Below are 23,115 nucleotides of genomic sequence, written 5' to 3' on the forward strand. Positions count from 1 at the left end.
ACAGTGCTGGGATCACTTCAATTAGCTGTTAGCGGGGTAAAATGCCATAATGCAGCACTATGGGGCTGTGAGCAAACAAACAGTAAATCTGGGGCTACCATAAGTGCGGCTTACGGTTGCACTTACCTGCGCTGTGAGCTGACCCTCGGCTAATTGAATAGACCACAGTGGATGCTTAGAATACAAAAAAAAAGGGGATTTTCCTAAAACATTCTTAGTCAAGAAGAAAATATGGTCAGAATTATGTTTCTCTAATATCAACACATGTTTTCGCTGATAGGTTCTTTTACAAGGACAGAGGCGGCTGAGTATTGATAAATTGCAGCAATAACAGATTTTATCACTGTAAAATTGGTGAAAATCATCATTATCACCACTTGTTATTAGATAGTCATTGTACTGTAGTTACATGAGATCAGGGCCATAAGGATGCCTGAGTGGAAGGTGCCAATGTGCAAGGCAGAGCACCCTGAGGGCGGGGGATTGGTATTGAATACCGCCAGACGCATGTCTGATGGTTCGAATCCCAACGCTGGAACACTGGCAGTGGAGATCCCGACAGGTAAGTATTTTTTCTATTTGCTAACCTAACCCCCCGTCCTAACTCTAACCCTCCCTTAGGGGTCTCTAACCCTAACCTCCCCCCCAAGTGGCTAACCATAACCCCCCTGTAAGTGCCTAAACCTAACCCCCCTTCCCCACAGCCCAAACCTAGGTGTCCCGGGGGGGGTGCCTAACCCTAATCTATCCCCAGGGTTGCCTAACCCTAACCCCCCCTTCCCCTAGCCTAACCCTAACCCTCCTGGGGGGGTGCCTAACCCTAAGTGCCCCCTGGGAGCCCCTAACCCCCCCCCCGGCATTTGGACTGTCGGCATCCCGACTGCCACCCGAGGGCTGCACCATCGCAGCTTTGCTTTTTCAAGTTTACTACATAGGGGTCAGATCGTAGTCCCCATTGATAATAATGGTGACGCATTCTGCAGCACGAATTAGCACTCTGCCAGAGATTTCTGTGAAATCTCCTGCAATCTGTATAAAATAGACCCTTGTGATAATCCAACAGAAATATCTAATTTTGAGTTAGAAGCAAATCCTGCTACTAGGTACATTTGGATCTGGAAAATCCATATTGTGCCACAGCCAGGATTTAGCATTGCAACAGGATGTTGTCTAGTCCAAGTCTATGGGGTTTACTTAAAACTGTCAGTTTTGCCATAGGATTTAAAGCAGCAATTTTTTTAAGGCAATACAGTATATACATAGTGTATCAAACCCCCTTCAGTGACACCATGTGACTTTAAACTCCCAACGCTAACAGTTACAATACTTGAAAATACATTCATTATATTTTTTTATAAAGTGCTAATACATTCCATGAAATAATTTTACAAAAATGAAGTTTCAGCGCAGAGACGTTGTCACGTCCGGAGTAGTAAGTGGACCCAGACTGGGTAAGTCCTTGCGAGCAGTTTCCTGATATTGGAACAAGGCTAGACGAAGGGGGTACTTGTTCATGAATGTCTCTGCCTTTGCAGAATGATGTGGAGGATGGAGATCCAAGAAAAAAGTAAAGCTTAACCCCACGGGTATTCTGAGCACAACTCCAGAGACGCTGAGGTATGGGAACCTAGTACCGGTGCTGACTGGGGAAGCTGGTGGAGGAGGCTCTGTGAGGTAGGGCAGGTAGCGGTTAGATTACCAAAGCTGAGACAGGCAGAACACTGGCAGTGGCACTATGAATGGAGCAGGCAGCAAACAAATTGTCCCTCTAGGGACTGCAACTGGAACACTGGAGGCAAAACGAGGCAAAGGAGCACAGAGAACTAGCAAACAGTCTAGCTGTGTAAGACGTTGCACAGGCAACCTGAAGACTCCCAGGAAGCCCTTAAGTACCCAAGGATGGAGCTGGATTGGCTGTCAGAGCCCATTGTGAATCATTCAGACTGGATTGGCTCCTTCCTGACATGTGACCAAATCCAAGATGGCACCAGCAACCGGCAGCATTTCTACAGGCTCCAGCCAAAGCAGTTCCAACATGCCAGAGACCCAGTGCTGCCTCTGTCCGCACACCACGCTAACCACCAGCAGCCTGCACCCCCGCCAGACAGACCTCGCCAGAACGCTCGGACAGGTAATACCCGGGCCCCCTGCGGGCCTCCAGAGCGGCCCATGACATGCGTTTCAAGAGAGGAGGGGCCCCGTGTGCAGTCTTTGTCCGGGTCCCCCTCCTCTCTATCCGGCGTCCAGCAGCGCACTGAGAGCAGTGCCAGAGTGGTAAACTCTGGGCACTAGCCTGTGCCTAGAGTCTAGGTCACAGAGAAAATGGCACATACTGCGCATGCGCAAAACACCTGGAAAATGGCCACGATGGTCATTTTCCAGGTGATTTTTGCAGCACTGACTCGGGCTCCGACGTGGGACTCCAGAGTGGTAAGTGTTATAAATATGGACTGCACCCATTATAAATATGCCCATGTAATTCAACGTTAAACTCAGCTCAACAGACCATCTTCTAATCTGTGGAAGCCAATTTCTTCATGGCACACTTACAGGGGTATTCAATATGGGAGCGATAACATCGTTTTTGCGTTAATATCGGAGGTATGACGTCATTATGGCCGGTTTTACTTTTACACCGTATTCAATTTCAAAGACTTATCGCAGTTTTGAAAAGTCTTTGATAAAAAAACGGGGATAACTTTTCACCACAGAATTGGGGTTTAGGGGTGCAGGCTTAAAAAAAATAGCCTGCACCCCTGCAAATGACATTTTAAAAAGAACTGTGTCAAAAAAAGTTTTTTAAAAAAATAGGGACACCCCAAAAAATGTATTTAAAAATTGGGGTGAAAAAAAAAAATTGGAAAAAAATTGTATAACAATAGGGAAATAGGTTCAGGGCTATTCTGCAAGTATGCGGCAGGTGTTTTGAAGAATAGAATTATAGCGGCAGGTGCACAAATGCAGAATTTTTAAAAACTTACTTTAGGGACATAAAAATATGCTAGTACCCATTTTCATGTACCCCAAATTTGATGGGACCACTTAAAAAAATGAAAAAAATAACCTAAGTGCTCTTCTGCATCACTTCTTCAATGTCGGAAAAAAAACACCTACTGCGGCTATTTAAATCCCCGACTTTCAATTAAAGGCTAAAACGGGGGTACCCATAGTGATCCCCCATGTTTTTACAACTTTAGGGGGGTCTTACAATTTTTTTAAGGAAAAATTCGTAACTTTACGCAAATCCAACTTCGGAGTTTCCCGTTTTCGTAAATTTTATATTGAATACGGGGATAATCGGGAGCGCGCCCGATACTTTAACGCAGGTAAAAACTCCGATATGAAACGTTAACTTCGACAGTGAAGTTAACGTTTCATATTGAATGCCCCTCTTAGTGCTAAAAAGTGGAGTTCATTAACATCTGCACGGTCTCCAAAACCGTATTCACCCTATCAAATTTTAGGCTCTGCTTGGTGGGCAGTTGGACTGTTAAAATGGAGCTTGTAGGTTAAGGTGTTCATATTAATGTGTGACCCAAAGAGGCATTGTGTACTCCTGGTATATCAAGCCTCCAAATGTGGTATATACCCTTTTTCTGATCATTACAGTTTGTTCCACTCAAGGAGCAAAAATATTCTTTTCTCACAATCGTCCACTTTGCCACAAATATGCTTGTGTTTAAAAACTGTTTCCACATGCTGTCCGTGTTTTTGTTTGCACTGTGTTGAAATAAAATACAAAAAAATACAAAAAGAAACAGATTCTACTCTAAAAAATAGCAAATAATGTCCCAAAGAAGGAAGGATAAGGTCCTTAGCTGTACCACTTTATATACAATCACACCGATAACTTATACATAAATTCATAGCAAAAGTATATTTATCAAGCCTCCTTAATTAGTACTTGCCTTGATGATGGCAATTCATGGCACAATGCCCCCCCCCCCCCTCAAGATGCTCCTGGAACTCCAAACCCCCCGAATATCCAAGATATGAGTAAACATGTTTCAATTTCCAGGGACAGTCCAATATTTTACAGATCTGTCCTTGGAAATATCCATGTTTTTTAATATTGACGTGCCACAGTACAAATTTCCTTTTTTGCCTCTTAGCTGCATTTGTTACCATTGATCCTTATTTTTTGTGCTTCATACATTCATATTTATAGAACAGGAATACTTAATGTGGTTAATACATTCAATAAACATAACATGATGGTGATTATTTTCCAAAACAGTACCGTGCATGGAGTACTTAGAGGCACTGGCTCAGTAGCATAGTGTGCCTAGTAACTATTTTAGAATGATTGCACTATCCAAGTGGCTGGAAGAAATTGGCATTCAAAGTATTATGTATAATTACTAAAATGAGAGACGACCTATCCTAGCTTTTATTTCCAGGTGTGCCTATCCCTGATAAGTGCATTTTCAAAGTTACAATTATTTACTCCAAGTTAAATTAACCCATACAAATATTCTCTTCTTGCTAGGAGACAAGTTGTCATAGAAACAATAAGGGTCCATCCAACTATGCTGTTTATGTGAGGCTTTTTTTTCTCATAGCAAGGTATATAACCTGATTTATTTTGTTATTTTTTTTACAATAATAATCATAGAGTTAGTGGCATGTACTTTAATGCACTCCAAGAAACATATCCAGATTCATAAGTGGGTAACTTATGAGTTGCTTAAAGGTCCTATATCCTGTTGATCTAAAATATAGTATAGATGATGACGGGTTTACAAAATGAAATGTGATAATTACAATATTAAAGGTTACAGAATACACCACATACACTAATATCATGATGCTAACTGTTCACAAAGTGCATGGCAAAGTGATATACAATTCTAACTAACATGCAGCAACAGTGTGATTATGTTGTGGAAAACTATTAGAAAAAAAAAAAAAAAGGATATATTGAGCCTGATTCAGAACTGTGCACAATTCTGTGCATGGATGTCTCCATATTTTTTAGCAAATTGCACATGCTCCAGGGTCTGCATACACCACGTAGGGCAATTACGGGTGATACAGGGGTCTATTTACTAAGCCTTGGATGGAGTTAAAGTGAACGGAGATAAAGTACCAGCCATTCAGCTCCTGTCATTTTTTAAACACTTGCTGTGATATGGCAGTTAGGAGCTGATTGGCTGGTACTTTATCTCCGTTCACTTTATCTCAATACAAGGCTTAGGAAATAGACCCCTCAGAGTCATACGGATCTTAGTCAGATCTGACTGAGAGGTAGTTACTGTGTGGCAAAGGGGCATTCGCACCCAGGATTAATTTTCTGTAGGTGTGTTGACACAACTGCGAGCTATACAGAGGTAAGCGTACGCTTAGGGTTAGGGTGGGGCTGTTGTAAATGTTGAAGATGCTGACAACTGCTTTCACAAGCTGAAGGATGGGGGCCGGGCGGTTGCATAGATGCGTGCCGACTATGAATACAGACGGAAATCCGTATTTAGTTCCAAACATTTAAAGTGGCCATAATTTCAAAAACAGAATTCAAAACCTCTGATATCAATTTGATAAAAAGGCAAGGGGCCGAACATACTGTATGGAGGGGTCTTCATACTATAAAAATCCTAATCAAAAGTACTGTCTTCATCTGCAGACTGCAGGAGGTACACCATGCTAAGTAGTGTCTAACCAATAACTGGAGTCAGGCAGGGCCACACAGTTAAAGAACTTTACTACTAACTGGTCACATTATACGTCACTGATATCTCACAGGAACATACAGTATGCACACTCAGGAGGTGCCAGGAGTACATAAAAAAAGAAGTAATATGACCTAAATCCATCAAAATGCAAAACTATATCAATTCAGGATCAACAGCTACTATATAGAAGCAGAAAACTGATCCAGAAGGACAACAGTGTAACTTCTCTCCTGTGCACTTCCTTAGAGAAATGTACTCATGCTGAGATGGGATCTTCATCACCTGTGTTGCTGTGAGATAGTGGGCCTGATTCAGCATGTATCGCAGTTGCTAATAAGCACGCAATCAGCCGATTGTTGAGTACTGCGCATGCATCGCAGCCAGTGTGCGAACCGGTCAATGCGATAGGGACTGCAATCACAGTGACCACACAGACCCATCGCAGAGTGATTCACAGGAAATGCCATAGGTGGTTGGTGACGGGGGGGTGGTCGGGGAAACGCAGGTCTGCCAGTGTGTTTGAACGCCGTTGCATGGGCGTGCATAAATTATCCACTGCGATGCCCTACGCAGACTGAGGACACAGCGTGCGATGAAGTTAGCAATTTCTGCATAAGGGCAGAGCTTGTGCTGATGGTTTCGCAGTCTTGCTGAACATTACGGAAAAGGGGCGTCCTTATGATGTGCTGCGGAAGCATAGCTGTCGCAATGGATTAGCATACTATCGCAGTTGATCTGAGTCATACTTGCCTACCCTCCCAATTTGGTCGGGAGCTTCCCGAAAATCGGGTGCCGCTCCTGACTTCCCGGGAAGGCAGGCAATTCTCCCGGCTGCCTATCCCCCCCGCAATAACCCCTGCAACCCTCGCAGCGGGGGGGGGGCGGTGATGCGATTCGCGTCATTTTGGCCCCGCCCCCTGCTTCACAATGCCTATTTTATCGGCATTGTGTTGCGGGGGCGGGGCCAAACTGACTCGATCGCGTAACCCCGCCCCCATCACGCCCACAAGTGCTGTCACCCACCCGGCCACTCCCTCTTGTCCCGGCCACGTCCCCCCTGTCCCGTCCTGCTGATCTGGCTACTCCCTCCCAGAAGGAGCAGTCAGAAAGTCGGCAGGTATGATCTGAGTGCGTGATCGCTATTGCAATCGCAGTTGCGATCGGTAGTGAATCAGGCCCAGTGAGTTCAATGCTGAGCCACAATTGTTACTATTCATTGGAATGGCATGATAGGGATGTAATACTGTACATCACTTATTTATTACTCACTGCCCTATTAATCTAGCATTACAACAAACCATTTTATTTTATTTAAAATCAGTTTATGGGTTTTGTGTTCCTTCTTACCTACAAAAATATTAATCTTCCATAACCAGCAATAAATTTAGGGAAATAAACAAAACAATTTCATACACTTAATACCCTGAGCAATCAACCTACCAAACAGCTGTGGAGGAACTGAATCACCATCTGCGTATGCAATGTACTTCCAGGCATTTTCTCTTAGCATGTAGGTTGAGGCATTTGCATCGGATCCATGAAATTGACTCAGTGCCCAGTTTGGATGCTGCATGTCAGAACATGAGAATATATCATTCTCTGGCCTTGTACTTAGTAATGGCATTAGAGAGAAGCCACTAATGCTTTGAGGAGTGGACACTTCAGCAATTTCTAAAACAGAGAGAGAAGACAAATATTAAAAAAGTGATTTGCTATGACTAATTGTAATGAATTAACATTTAAATACTACAGTACATAACAATTATATGTCAATTATAAATCCAGTCTGGAATCATAGTTGTAATTGGTGAAGTCATTTTTCTGAACACGTTATACAGGGGTCTATTTACTAAGCCTTGGACGGAGTTAAAGTGAACGGAGATAAAGTACCAACCAATGAGCTCCTGTCATTTTTCAAACACAGCCTGTGACATGGCAGTTAGGAGCTGATTATGGGGGCATGCAGTACAAGACACCTCGGTATAGCACCATTGATCATTGATGGACCACCCAGTGCACCTACATTCTGCTCTTGGGAAATACCTCCACAAACTAGAAGCCTTTGTGTCGGCAGTGTACAGAGAGGTGAAATAACCTGCAGAGTAAACATTACGTCAGCAGTCCAACCAGCTCTATCATTAAATCAAAATTTAAAGGCTTTATGTTAAAATACTGCATGGTTTAACCACATCTATAGTTTAAATTAATCATTAGATAGTGGAAACATTGGAGCTGTTATGTTGTGCTTGAATCTTTGTTATACATTGGGCAAAGTACACCTAGAAATGTGCTGCTCCTGTATCTCTCATTGCAACAGTCTAGTCCAGCAAACTTACTCTTCTCTGCAAACCTAGCACCAATGTGCCTATGCATTGCTTTTGCAAGGAACACCCTCACTGCATTCAAAGATAGCTGTTCCATAAACCCATACACTTTAGGACAGGCCTGGCCAACCTGTGGCTCTCCAGCTGTTGTGAAACTACAAATCCCAGCATGCCATGCTACAGTTTTGCTATTAGGGAATGCTAAAACTGTTGCAAGGCATGCTGGGACTTGTAGTTTCACAACAGCTGGAGAGCCACAGGTTGGCCAGGCCTGCTTTAGGAGATGATCTAAAAGCACCCAGTGCAAATTGAGCACCAAGGGATCTATGTACTAAACCTTGGACAGAGATAAAGTGGATGGAGATAAAGTACCAACCAATCAGCTCCTGTCATTTTTCAAAGACAACCTGTAAAGTAAGTTAGGAGCTGATTGGGTGGTACTTTGTATCCATCCACTTTATCTATCTCCACATAGGGGCAGATGTATCAAAGCTAGGAGAGATATAGGGTCAAATTCAATTTGAAGCGAAATGTCAGAATCGGCGATAATTTAACGCCGATGACGTCAATTTCGCCTATTTCAATTATCCCCGTATTCAGTTTCAAAGACTTTTCGCAGGTTCGAAAAGTCTTTGAAAAAAAACGGGGATAACTTTTCACCACTAAAATAGGTGGTGAAAAAAAAGTGCAGAATTGGGATTTAGGGGTGCAGGCTTAAAAAAAATAGCCTGCACCCCTGGGAACGTCATTTAAAAATAAACTGTGTCAAAAAAAGTTTTAAAATCGAGACACCCCTAAAAATTTACTTTATTTTGGGGGTTAACAAAAAAAAATAGGTAACACACTTCTAAAATAGCCAAATTAAATTCAGAGGGGTTCCCAAGTATGCGGCAGGTGTTTTCCTCATTGCGGGAGTATCGGCAGGTGCATTTTTGCAGAACTTTAAAAAATCATTTTAGGGACTTAAAAATATGCTTACCTCCAATTTCAATTACCCCAAATTTGATAGCAATAGTTATTTTTTCGCCCAAAAAAATCGAAGTGCTATTCTTAACCCATTCTTCATAGTCGCAAGTATGCACCTGCCGCGGCTATTAGAAACCCTGACTTCCTTCAGCAGGTAAAAATGGGGGCACCCATAGTGATCCCCCATGTCTAGACATCTTTAGGGTGGTCCCTGGAATATTTCCCAAAAATTCCCATTTTTTGGCGATACTTACCTTTCCGCCGGTTCCTGTTTTAGTTGATTTGTAATTGAATATGGGGATAAAGCGGGCACGCGCCCGATACTTTATCCCCGGAAAACCTGCGATGTGGAGCGAAAAGTCCAACACAGACTTTTTGCTCCCAAATTGAATACCCCCCATAAAATGGAAAGAGATAAATTACCAACCAATCAGCTCTTGTCATTTTTCAAACACAGCCTGTAAATGACAGCAGCTGACTGATTGGTACTTTATCTCTCTCCACTTTATTTTTATCCAAGCTTTGATACATCTCCCCCATTGACCCCAGAACTACTGAAAAGAATCCCTCACCCAACTTGCACCTTCTGTAACTGACCATCGCTAGTGACGAGTGAGCAGGACCTATTTGGTAGCATAGTATTTCTAATACAACCTACCAAGCATGGTGGGGTAAAGGTCCACCAGAGAGACAATATTTGATATTCTTTTCCCAGGTTTTATATTTGGTCCCATTATTAAAAGTGGAATGTGGGAGCTTCCTTCATACATGCTCATCTTGTAGAACTGTCTATGTTCCATAGCAAGCTCTCCGTGGTCTGATGTAAACAACACATACGTTGAATTTAGCAGTCCTGTGTCAGAGAGTGCGGAAATGATCTCACCTGAAAAAGACAATTCATTCACACTTAGAACTACATTATGTGGTATTTAGTTATTTACTTCATATTTGAAATTTGGAACAATATATGCATTTATCATTTGCTAAATATGATGTTTAGCATCACATACTGTAAAGCCAAAATCATCTACAGTCAGGTGCATAAATATTGGGACATTGACAGAATTTTAATATTTTGGCCTCTATTCACCACCACAATGGCTTTGAAATGAAACAAACAAGATATGCTTTAACTGCAGACTTTCAGATTTAATTTAAGGGTAATTACATCCAAATCAGGTGAACGGTGTAGGAATTACAATGGTTTCTATATGTGCCTCCCACTTTTTAAGGGGCCAAAAGTAATGGGACTATCAACTCAAAAGCTATTTCATGGACAGGTGTGGGCTATTCCCTCATTATTTCATTATCAATTAAGCAGGTAAAAGGTCTGGAGTTGATTCTAGATGTGACATTTGCATTTGGAATCAGTTGCTGTCGACTCTCAATATGAGATCCAAAGAGCTGTCACTATCAGTAAAGCAAACCATCATTAGGCTGAAAAATCAAAACAAACCCATCAGAGAGATAGCAAAAACATTAGGTGTGGCCAAATCAACTGTTTGGAACATTCTTAAAAAGAAAGAACGCATCGGAGAGCTCAGCAACACCAAAAGACCCGGAAGACCACGGAAAACAACTGTGGTGGATGACAGAATTGTTTCCCTGGTGAAGAAAAACCCCTTCACAACAGTTGGCCAAATCAAGAACACTCCAGGAGGTAGGTGTATATGTGTCAAAGTCAGCAACCAAGAGAAGACTTCACAAGAGTGAATATAGAGGATTCACCACAAGATGTAAACCATTGGTGAGCCTCAAAAACAGGAAGACCAGATTAGAGTTTGCCAAACAACATCTAAAAAAGCCATTACAGTTCTGGAACAACATCCTATGGACAGATGAGACAAAGATCAACTTGTACCAGAGTGATGGGAAGAGAATGGAGAAGGAAAGGAACTGCTCATGATCCAAAACATACCACTTCATCAGTGAAGCATGGTGGTGGTAGTGTCATGGCGTTGGCATGTATGGCTGCCAATGGAACTGGTCCCTTGTATTTATTGATGATGTGACTGCTGACAAAAGCAGCAGAATGAATTCTGAAGTGTTTCGGGCAATATTATATGCTCATATTCAGTCAAATGCTTCAGAACTCATTGGACGACGCTTCACAGTGCAGATGGACAATGACCCGAAGCATACTGCAAAAGCAACCAAAGAGTTTTTTAAGGCTAAAAAGAGGAATGTTATGCAATGGCCAAGTCAATCCCCTGACCTGAATCCGATTGAGCATGCATTTCACTTGATGAAAACAAAACTGAAGGGAAAATGCCCCAAGAACAAGCAGGAACTGAAGACATTTGCAGTAGAGGCCTGGCAGAGCATCACCAGGGATGAAACCCAGCGTCTGGTGATTTCTATGCATTCCAGACTTCAGGCTGTAATTGCCTGCAAAGGATTTGCAACAAAGTATTAAAAAGTGAAAGTTAGATTTAGGATTGTTTAGTTTGTCCCATTACTTTTGGCCCCTTAAAAAGTGGGAGGCACATATAGAAACTGTTGTAATTCCTACACCGTTCACCTGATTTGGATGTAATTACCCTGAAATTAAATCTGAAAGTCTGCAGTTAAAGCACATCTTGTTTGTTTCATTTCAAAGCCATTGTGGTGGTGAATAGAGGCCAAAATATGAAAATTCTGTCAATGTCCCAATATTTATGCACCTGACTGTATATAATTAATAGCAGCCTGAAGGGGGAAAAAGGAAATATGGCAAACACCTATTTATTTTGTAACCTGCCACAGTGATTTCTGCTAAGAAAAACCACACTTTTTTTTCATGAAATGGCTGCCCTGGAGTGATCTCTCAGGAGAGATACATAAGAAGTAATATTGTCTGTGTGTACATGGTTACACAGAGGCTGAAATAGGAGAGGAAATTACAATGGACTTTCCAGCAGTAATGTCATTATTACAACCTTTTGTGTCTGTACATTCTAAAGGGATGTAGTTGGCATCCCAGTGGCCAAGATGCCAACGCTGGAATCCCCACAAGGCAGCATCCTGGCACCAGCATCCCGACAGTATGAGTTAGGGGGAGGGTTAGGGTTAGGCACTAGGGGGAGGGTTAGGGTTAGGTTGCGGGGAAGGGGGGGAGGGGGGGGAGAGGAGGATTAGAGTTAGACTGCGAGGGGAAGGATTAGGTCTAGGCTGCCGGGGGGAGGGTTAGGTTTAGGGGAAGGGTTAGGATACTTACCTGTGGGTGTCGGATTCTGAGCGCCAGCATCCCGTACCCAACCCATTTTAAATGTATGTCATTGTTTGTATGTAGCACAGTAAAAATGTTCTTATAACACTCCCTTTCTATTGTTTTACCTGGGGCCATAAGTATACCCTACCAAACTGTCATCTATTAAGGGCAAACCCAGGGCAGAATGGTAGTAGCAGTGCATGGCTAGCACTTGCCGATTAAACAGAGCGATTGAACGATAACAACATCGTTATCGTTCAATTGCTCATCGTGTATGAATCTGGCATGAAACTGTTGAAAACAACCAGCGATGCGTACTCCCGCTGGTCGTTTCCGATATCAATAATCGCCCGAACATGTCGGTCAATCCGCCGATAACGACATATTGTGCATGTTTGGGGATGAGGGAGGGTGCCTACACTGAACGACATAGTTCAGTGTAGGCAAATTACAGGATGAGGAACGACTGTACGATTACAGTGTTGTAATCATACTGTTGTCCCTCTATCGGCAAGTGGATACATACCTTAACACTAAAATTGGCTGCCAACATTCTGGCTGTCGACATTCACAATGTTGACAGTATTATATGTCAGTAGACCATGTTGACATTCTGGTGTTGGCATTTTGAATGTTGACTTAATGACTACATACTGTCAGAGTTCAGCCGGTGATCGGCCGTCCCTTACCTTCCCGCCGGCTTCCTCTGACTTCCCGGGCAGTCGGGCGGCTCGTGCGGCGACGTGGGAGGTGCTGAGCATTCTCCCTGATTCTGTGTCCCGGGCGGCCTGGTGCACGGAGATCGGAGTCCCTGTCATGGGCGCCGCCATGACACTTCCTGCTCTGACTGCATTTCCTCCCCTGACAGTCTGGCCGGTCACCTGACGCTGTGGACCAATCAGTGGGCTTCCTTGGGTATATTTCTGGCTCCTGTGTATCAGGTAGTTGCCTGAACAACCATTGTCGCTGCTCGTTCCAGGTTCCCTTGCTTCCAGTGATCTATTCCTGTGTACAGCTATATCATCCATCTCACCAGTGCTTTACCACCTCAGCCTGTGTGCAGCTATATCATTCATCTCATCAGTGCTTTACCATCTCAGCCTGTGTGCAGCTATTCCATTCATCTCATCAGTGCTTTACCATCTCAGCCTGTGAGCAGCTGTATCATTCATCTCATCAGTGCTTTACCATCTCAGCCTGTGTACAGCTATATCATTCATCTCATCAGTGCTTAAGCAACTCAGCCTGTGTGCAGCTATATCATTCATCTCACCAGTGCTTTACCACCTCAGCCTGTGTGCAGCTATATTGTCAGTGCGTTATCACCTCGCCTGTGTGCAGTATACCTCTATTCCACCAGTGCATTACCACCGCCACCTGTGTGCAGTATACTATCCGTTTCACCAGTGCTTTACCATCACAGCCTGAGTGTAGTTATACATACCCACCTCTCCAGCGTCATAATCTCTGGCTGGCTCCAGTACCACTACCCACCTCGTTACTGGACTCTGTGGTCTCTCCCTACGTGTTACAGTATTGCACCGTGGTGCACTCTTTCTGACCGGCAACCCGGTAGAGTGTGTCCGCAGTGCACACTTCCTTGTACCTCAAGTACAGTGTCCCTACGTGCCCCTTACTGGCACAGACCCTTTGGGCCACGAGTGTTCGTTTCTCCTTTTTTCCCGCAGGCTTTGGTCACCTAGTCAAAGGACTGCGACCTGCTTACGAGGTGCAGGTCAAGCCCATAACCCGATTGGTGGGGTCACTGGCGAACACCATCTCGTGGGTTAGATTCCGCACCTTTGACTAGGTCTCGCCAACGACCAAGACCCGTGGATGCGGAGGTCGTACATTCAGGCCCCTCGCCTCCGTTTCCTCCCACAGCCTCTGGCCTCAGCTTCCAGAAAACCGCCTCCCAGCGTGACACATACCTTCTAAGTTCTCTCTGCACATCCTACTTCTCTCCCCCATGCCATTAAATGGCATGCTAAGAACTGTGGACCTCATTCAGAGCCAGTCGCACAGAGCGTGCGGTCGGTCTGAATGAGGGGAGGACGTCTTGAATTTTCAAGACGTCCTCCGTTGCGGTGGTAAGGCTGTGGGTTAACACCCACAGCCTTACGACCGCCTAAGGTGATGGTCGCGATGGTCAAGACCATCGCAACCATCGGGGCTTATGACAAGACCCTAGGGTAGGGTCTCCCTTGTCGTAAGCCCCGGAGAGCTTTCGGCTCTGTCTGAGCCGGAAGCTCTCCACTGACATCACTAGTGATGTCAGTGGGACTGCCCCCAAACGTTTGGGCTGCCACCCCCCCCAGCCCGCCTTCCAAACAGGGCGAGCTGTCAATCAACATCGACAGCTTGCCCCCTTTGGATCGAGACCCGTTACGACCGGCGCTGTCGGTCGTAGCGGGTCTCACGCATGCGCACGACAGCGCCGTCGTGCGCATGCTCTGTGGGGGGCCATCGACCCGGTCCGAGCGCATCGGCGCTAATGACCGGGTCTGAATGACCCCCTGTGAGCCTGCATAGACGGTGTACAGCACATGCCTGACAGACATATGTGTTTGCCCTGTACAGATGCATGCTTAAACTGTACTTAACTTGCTGTTTAAAGAAAAAATATCTATGTGGGGTTGCTACTTTAATCTCTATACTGATAGCTATATTTTACACAAAGACTGTTGAGCTCATTCAGACCCGGTCACTAAGCTACGCTCTCTCGCAGCTAAAAGGGTCCGGGTATGCAAATTATGATCGCACTGTGTGGTGTAAGGACGCCCTCCATGTCTTAGAGAGCGACAGCAGAGCGAACGCACGCCGGTATAAAGACGCCCACTTTCCTCACTTAACACGTCATCTCCAGGAAGTCTATGATTAATCGGAACCATCGAGGGCCATCGGAGCTGCACGCAGCGCTTGAGGTAGACCTTACCCCATCGCAAGCACTGCGATCACTGCAGGCTGAAATACAACCAAGTGACGTGTACAATAACGCTACTTTGCTAATTATGCACACCCATAAGACGCCGTTTTGATGCCCAGACACGCCTGAGTTCGCACCACCACTCACCCGTTTACAAGCACCTTCCCCTGTTACCACCCACAAAGGGCGTTGTCACTTAAAATAGCGTCCTGTCTGTGTACTAGGAGTGCACGATTCCCGGATGCAGTAACCGGTTTGCGCATGCGTACTTTGACGCATATGCAAACGTGTGATAATCGCCCATAGCGTGCGTCCGCAGCTTAGCGACCGAGTCTGAATCGGGCCCTGTGATCCTTAGACAATGATAATCAGAGTCTGGAACTTATTATTTCACATCTGCAAAGGGACTGCAGACATTATCTATCGACTCAATCTATCTACTCAATTTAGGAAGCACTGAAATAATTTTAGAACAATTAAGACTATACTTGCTCAGCAAATGCTGTTCTTCAGACGCTTAGGGGTAAATTTACTAAGATTCATGTTGGTCCGAGAATGCATTCTCGGGTGAGTTTAGGCATTTTTTTCAACTCGCAAATTTACTATAGGCAAACTCAGGTGAGATTCTCTCTTTTCACTGATAAACTCGGGTGAGATTTGCAAACTCGAAAAAACTCACCATCGGCCAAACTCTGGAATACAGTACTTTTCATGAAAAAGATACAACTCGGGAATTTACCAAAATTCGAGATTACAATCTCGGGTGTAATTGTAGCAAACTCGCAGCTAAATTGAAGTTTCAAAAAGACCACCTCCTGAGCTGCGAGTTTGGCAGAAATATAATATAAAAAAAAAAAAATTACGTAGGTCCCCCCAAAAAAGCATAAACAGCCCTGGACTGCTCAGCCAGTCCTGGTTCCTAAAAATATGGGGTAAAAAACGAGTAGGGTTACCCCGTATTTTAGGAACCAGCACTGGCTTGCTGACCCTGTCCTGGTTTTAAAAACAATAGTTTATCACTATTTTCAACACTATTACCCCCGTCCCCACCACTTCAGGGGTGTGGGGAAGAGCTCGGGCTTCACCCTAAGCCTGGGGTGCTCGGGAGAAGGGGGGACCCCTTTATTGGGGGGGGTACCCACCTCCCCTGAGATCCCCAGCTTGGGCTGACTGGCTTGGAGTGATAGTGCTATGGCTGGGGAGACCCGGTGAAAGGGTCCGCTGGCTGTGGCATTACACCCTGGCCGGAATTGAGGCCGGTGCTGGTTTTAACAATACGGGGACACCTGCGCATTTTTTTCCCCTATTTTTAAAACCAGGACAGGCTGAGCAGCCCAGTGCTGGTTCCTAGAATACGGGTAACCCTACTCGTTTTTTACCAGTATTTTTGGGAACCAGGACTGGCTGTGCAGTCCAGGGCTGGTGATGCATTTTTTTTTTGGGGGGGGGGGGGGAAACCTAAGTCATTTTTTTATGTTAACCATTTTTTTACAGGTAGAACACACAAGCAGCCTTCACATATCTCACTGATATGTGAAGGTTGCTTGTTCGGGAGAGTTGAGCAGAGAAAACACTGCAATCTCGGGTGAAAATCTAAATTTGCTACTCGGGTGAGAAATCTCAATCTGCTTTACCATCACCCAACTCGATCACAGCTAAACTCACTTCTTAGTAAATGTGAGAGTTTCAGAAGCATTAAATCACCCGAAATTCGGCGATGCAACAAGTTTTTAATAAAAGAAAACTCGATCAGTCTTGATTCTTAGTAAATTTACCCCTTAAAGAAAAAGAGGTGACTGCAAAGGAAGACTGAACACTGGGCCTGATTCAGACCCGGTCGCAAGCGCTGAGCGCTCGCAACCGGCTCGATGTTTGCCCACTGGGCATATGCACGACGGAGCCGGCTCCGTCGTGTGCATGCTTGAGACCCGGCTAGCGACGGGTGCTCCGTCGCTCCGGGCCTCGCACCAAAGGGGCGAGCTGTCGATGGTGATTGACAGCTCGCCCAGTTTGGTAGGCGGGCAGGGGGGGTGGCTTCAAAAACGGAGGCGCTCCCATGCTAACGCCTGCTGTTTGTGGGCTGCCCCACTGACATCACCAGTGATGTCAGTGGGAGAGCTTCCGGCTCTATTAGAGCCAGAAGCTCTCTGGGGCTTGCGGCCACGAGACCCTACCACAAGGGTCTCGTCGCAAGCCCGATGGTCGTGATGGTCTTGACCATCACGACCATCTTCCTGGCTGCTTGCAATAGCTGTGGGTGGTCACCCACAGGTATGCGAGCGGCCAGGAGGCAGCTCCAAAAAGAAAAAAAAACGCCCTGATTCAGAGCGAGCGCTCTTTCAGAGGGTCCGGCTCTGAATCAGGGCCACAGTTCAGACACTGGGCAGTGGAGTGGAGGCTCATGCTGCTGGGAATGGAGGCTCATGCTACTGGGAATATATTGTATACGTTCTCAGTATCATGAGCCTGCACTCCACAGCCAGTGCCATATCGGCGTCACCAAGATTAGTAAGAAGAACTGTACTGTATGGTACATTATCCAGCTATAGAAACTTTAGAAGTTGCTATGCAATTAGCTGATTTTTAAGACTTTTAAGTGTTAACTGTCTCAGTACACCAATCTTTTGTTAAAAAACTAGGTTACAAGGAGCCTTAGCAGATTTGAGCTAACTGGTGTCCCCTAAGACATCACTGTACTGTATCTCTTTAGGCCTCTGATTGTACTATGGAGAAAAGAGGTTTATATAAAGGGAAACTGTCTGCAGGATAAAACTCTCAGGGGAGATGTACTAAGCTTTGGAAAGAGATAAAGTGGAGAGAGATAAAATACCAACCAATCAGCTCCTAAATACATCTTACTGGTGTTTGAAAAATGACAGGAGCTGATTGGTTGGTACTTTATCTCTCTCCAAAGCTTAGTACATCTCCCCCTACATGCCAAAATGTGCCCAGGGATTAAAGCAATCAATCAACTTCTCCAAAATCTGCTAAAGAAATAAATCTTGTGAGAGTCTGAGGGTTTTGCCTTTTAAATGATTTCACTTTTAAAACATTTGGCAGTCTTGCCAGGATCTAGTTGGTGCCTGCATCATACAGGCTATTACAATTACCCCTGACAGTTTGTTGGGACTTTCCTACTGAATCTCTATCAGATTTTCTTTATAGAATTGCTGCAGGGAATTTTGAATTTTCTTAGCTGAATGTAGCCCTGCTGCCTGGTGGGTGGTGTGTGGGTGCATCTCACCTGGCTCATAGCTCAGGAAACTCTCACAGATCAACCACCCAGTCCTAATCCAGCCTCCCTCAGCTACGGTTATAATGGGTCAATGAGCAAACAAGTTCCCATGCGTATGCAAGTATGCAAGTATGAAAATCTCTGATTAATCTGAGCCTCGGGGGTAAAGTGTGGGTTTATAAAAGTGGAGGTGTTGCCCATAGCAACCAATCAGATTTTAGCTATTATATTCTAAAAGGTGCTAGATAAATAAGTAGAATTGCTATGGTTGCAACTTGCTATGGGTAACACCTACAATTCTATAAACCCGCACTTTACTAAATATATCCCTCACTCTTTGTTACTACTAGAACTTTATAATGGATTCAGTATGAATTACCGCCGGCCACATGGTTCAAATCCCGACAGCGGCAGCCCGACAAGGATGAAAATCCTGATCATCCAAAGGTAAGTATTCACTAACCTATTCTACCCCCTAACCCTAACCCTCCCTTAGGGGTACCTAACCCTAACCTCCCCCCTAAGTGCCTAACCTTAATCCCCCCTCTAAGTGCCTAAACCTAACCCCCCTTCCCTGCTGCCTAAACCTAAGTCCCCCGGGGGGCTGCCTAACCCTAAGTCCCCCCCGGGGGTGCCTAACCCTAACCCTCCCTCCCCCTAGCCTAACCCTCCTGGGGGGGTGCCTAACCCTAAGTCCCCCCTGGGAGCCCTAAACCTAACCCTGCCAAACCCCCCCCCACCCCCACCCACGGCTGTCCGTGCCTGTCGCACCTTCGATTGGTATGCCGGGTGCCGGTCTCTCGGCGTAAGGAAAATGGCGCCTGTCATTCAAACCTTGCCGGGATTATACAGTCGGGAAACTGGCAGTCGGGATTCTGTCCATCGGCCCCCGACTGTTTCCCCTTTATAATAAAGACCTTTAAAAATCCATAAACATTAGATAGAAAGGTGTACAGAAAGTCAGGGGTTTGTATAAGGAAATGTGTTCTGGACAGCTTGCCTTCATTAAGCTGGCATTAGTCACTAAGACTTGCTATTAAATTCCACATACTGGGTAAGTGCTTTAGTATGACCGGAAACGTCTGGTAAGAAATGATGTTGCCCAGGACAACAAAATTAGAGGTTAGCAATGACCCTGCTGAGCACTTTCAGCAATTTTTTTTTTCCATTTTTTTTGTCTTGTTCACTTCATCTTCATAATTAACTCTTAAGGTGCGTACACACATAACGATTTTTTGAATGATTTAACTATAACGACGTCCTTTTCGTTACATCTTTTATAAAATCGCTCATCTTTTTAAGGTGAACGATGAACGAATATCATTCATGCGCGTTCACGTTTGTAGTTTATCATCCATTCTGACTGTCCAACAAACGATTTTCCTTCAGAAAATCGTTCATGTTGTACAGAATGAACGATGAACGATGAACGATGCCCATTCACTGTATGCATGATTAAAAAATTGGGCGCTCCATCGCTACGGGTGTTGTACCAAAGCGGGGCAGCTGTCCGGGTGGCTGGCCAAACGGAGGCATTCCCGAAGGAACTCCTGCCATTTGGGGGCGGCCCCACTGACATCACGAGTGATGTCAGTGGGTGAGCTTCCGGCTCTATTAGAGCCGAAAGCTCACTGGGGCTTGCGGGAACGAGACCCTACCACAAGGGTCTTGTCGCAAGCCGCGATGGTCGTGACCATCGCGACCATCACCTGGCCGCTGGCTAAAGCTGTGGATGGCCACCCACAGCTTAGCGAGCGGCCAGGAGGCCATCTTTAAAAGAAAGCAGGGACGCCCTGATTCAGAGCGAGCGCTCTCAAAGAGCGTCCGACTCTGAATCAGGCCCATAGGTCCTGATTCAGAGTTTGTGGGAGGGCCTTGGACTGCACACCCTAATTCTAAACATAATAAGAGGTGCTAGGAGTTGAGACTTGTAGTTCCACACAGAAAAAAGGAAAATGCAGGTGCACTCACTCAAGGAGTTGATGTGTGCCTAATCTGCACCCGATGTATGTCATTTATTTCTACAGTGCTATGTAACAGAATATGCAATGTATTTCCATAGTCCTAACAAATTCCTTGGGCTTGAGCATTGATAGGACTTACCCATTATACCATCTGTTTCAGCACACATGGCATAATAATAAGCTCTTATATCCAGGATCTCCTGGTCTGTGAAATGTCCAGTGCAGTTCTTGGTATAGGATGAGTAGTAGTCCACTGTATGCATGCTTTTTAATGGTAACCACGTGGGAATGGTAACATTTTTATATGAAACCTACAGTAAAAATAAAAATCTTTATTTTTGCATAATAGTATAATTTTACAATTACTGAACTATAAATATGCATTACAAGCACACTATCGGTAAAATTCAATAGCCTGCAAGTTGCAGTTACCTGGAAGTTTTAGTCAATTTGGCCAGTAGATTTAAAATGGCAATTATTTAAAAGGTAAAATGAGGCTGGTTTTGCCTTTTAAATTATTGCTGCTTTAAATGTAGCAGTGAACTCATTGCAAATTTGGCGGGTGTTTGCAAATCGTAGGCTATAACATTTACAACTATGGGGTTAATTTACTAAAGTGCGGGTTTTTACAAGTGGAGATGTTGTCCATAGCAACCGATCTGATTCTACTTATCATTTATCTAGTACCTTCTAGAAGATAATAGCTAGAAGCTGATTGGTTGCTAGGGGCAACAACTTCACTTCTAAAAACCCGCACTTTAGTAAATATACCCCTATGTGTAGACTAAGCTATACATGAAAAAATAAATAATAAATGAGCACTGTACGCCACAGATTGTTTTGCCTATAGTAGGTATCCAGGTTTATAAAAATGTGTGAAGAACTTGAATGGGTTAATGCACATAATTGAAGTCATGAATATTTTTGTCATTTTGAATTTAAAAGTGCAGACATAAATAAATAAATCAGATACATAATACACATATATATATATATGCATATGTATATATATATATATATACTGTATATATGTGTTTGTGCATGTGTGTGTATACAGTATATATATATATATATATATATATATTTACTGTATATGTATGTATAGAATGTGATTGAAATACCGGAAGTCGCCGGTTCAAATCCCAACTGCTGAAGCCCAACAGGAGGAGATCCTGATTGGGGATGGTAAGTTTGCTAAATGTGTATAATGAATGAGATGGATGTATGGAGTGAGAAGGATGTTGGAACACAGTGACATTTCTGTGGTGACTGAATGGGAAGATTGTGAGCACTGAGTGGGATGTGGGAGCCACATAATTGCTCAGATCTCAGTTGCATAGACTGCATGTGTGTATTCCAATGAGCACACAATTCTGTGAATTAGCAGCTCCACCATTTTGTGAGTGACAGCAATCTCACTCTGTGAGAGTGCTGAATCTGCAGTTAACCACATGGTGTCATGGCATACCATATCTGCTATTTAAACCACTCCTCCATGCTTTCACTTCCTCACCACCACCCTTAGCCCTTACTTGTCCTTTCTCCTTGATACTCATTTCTTTATACACAACTCTGCATTTGTTTAAACTATCTGGCCTCATTCTTCATCTTCTTGCTAGAGCTCTCCCCTCCATAGCTTTCCATACCATACTTACCCTCTGGGCTCAGCTCCCCCTCCCCCTCTTTACTGTCCCACCAGTGGGTTGGTTTGGGTTGGAACAGGCGTGGAAGGCTGAAGAGGAGATTTGTGAGACGTCGATGAACTTAGGTGGTTTGAGCCAGGACCGCCTCATGCATAGATATGAGGAGGTAGAGATACGGCAGTGGATGATAGGCCTGAAGGCGAGGACAAGAATATAATGTCTTTATTGAACAGCAGGTTGCAATGGAACTGGATATATAATACTGAATGAATGAGCAGAATCAGATTGGGACCGATGATGCTGGATTGAGAGCTGGATCAATTTGAGACCGATGTTCATGATTTGAAGAACTTGATGGATTTGAATTGATGATCGGTCTGAGACCGATGTGGAAAAATGTAAGAACTTAATTCATATGAGTCTGATATATATGAATTGATGAACTTGATCGGTTGGGACCAATGTTGATGAATTGAAGAACTTAATTAATATGAGTCCAATGTTGGAAGCATCGGATGAGACCGATGGTTGGAGGTATCGGCTGGATCTGATAGTGGCTGTAAGAACAAGTCTTAGTATTAAAAAGCAGACTGGTGTGCAAGATGGTATAGGAAACTTGTTTATCATATATAGGAACTGGATATAACGGACTAGGATCGTTCAGATACAGAGTACCTGGGAGCTCAGCACTGAGCTGTAACTTGATGTTGTACTGGCAACAGACACCAGTCAGGAAATGGAATTTATAGAGGCTGTAATCAGCTGGTCTGGGAGCAGCGCTCTGAGTGGAGGAAGAACGTCAGATGACAGAGTCCAACATGGCTGCACCAATACTGTTGTTTAGGAGGGAACTCTGATGTGCAGCCTTTGTGCCATCATGCTGGGAAGACACGCTGTGAGCAGACCTCTGTGCTATCCTGGAGGGATGCACAGCACAAGCGGACCTCAGCGCTAGCCTGAATATGGACAAGTGCGGTAAGAAAGGGGTTTTAATAGTCCAGAGCATGACATTTACATTGTGCCCCTCACTTTCCCCTCTACATCTTCCCTCCACATCCCACTCACACTTTCATCAGATGCTTCACCCCTCCTGCCATGCTCTCATACACCTCACTTATCACATTATATCTCACTCATCCAACCTCACTGCCCATGACCTGTTATTTCCCCCTACACACCCTCCTGAGCTATCTACTAT

At 44.5% G+C, this 23,115-nt stretch overlaps 1 protein-coding gene across 4 annotated transcripts in view; it reads right to left on the bottom strand.

The window, feature by feature from the left end:
• ARSK (arylsulfatase family member K) overlaps nt 1–23,115 on the bottom strand; it is a 105,388-nt gene that overhangs the window by 15,513 nt on the left and 66,760 nt on the right. For all 4 annotated transcript variants that reach the window (XM_088444676.1, XM_088444678.1, XM_088444677.1 and 1 more), the window contains 3 exons: nt 20,414–20,585; nt 9,618–9,842; nt 7,110–7,340 (listed from right to left, as the gene is read on the bottom strand). In XM_088444676.1, the coding sequence (XP_088300802.1) occupies nt 7,110–7,340; nt 9,618–9,842; nt 20,414–20,585 (628 nt within the window). The remainder of the gene's footprint in view (nt 1–7,109; nt 7,341–9,617; nt 9,843–20,413; nt 20,586–23,115) is intronic.

Source organism: Taudactylus pleione, unplaced genomic scaffold, assembly GCF_031769625.1.
Source record: "Taudactylus pleione unplaced genomic scaffold, aTauple2 ptg000370l, whole genome shotgun sequence".
Lineage (NCBI taxonomy): Eukaryota > Metazoa > Chordata > Amphibia > Anura > Myobatrachidae > Taudactylus > Taudactylus pleione.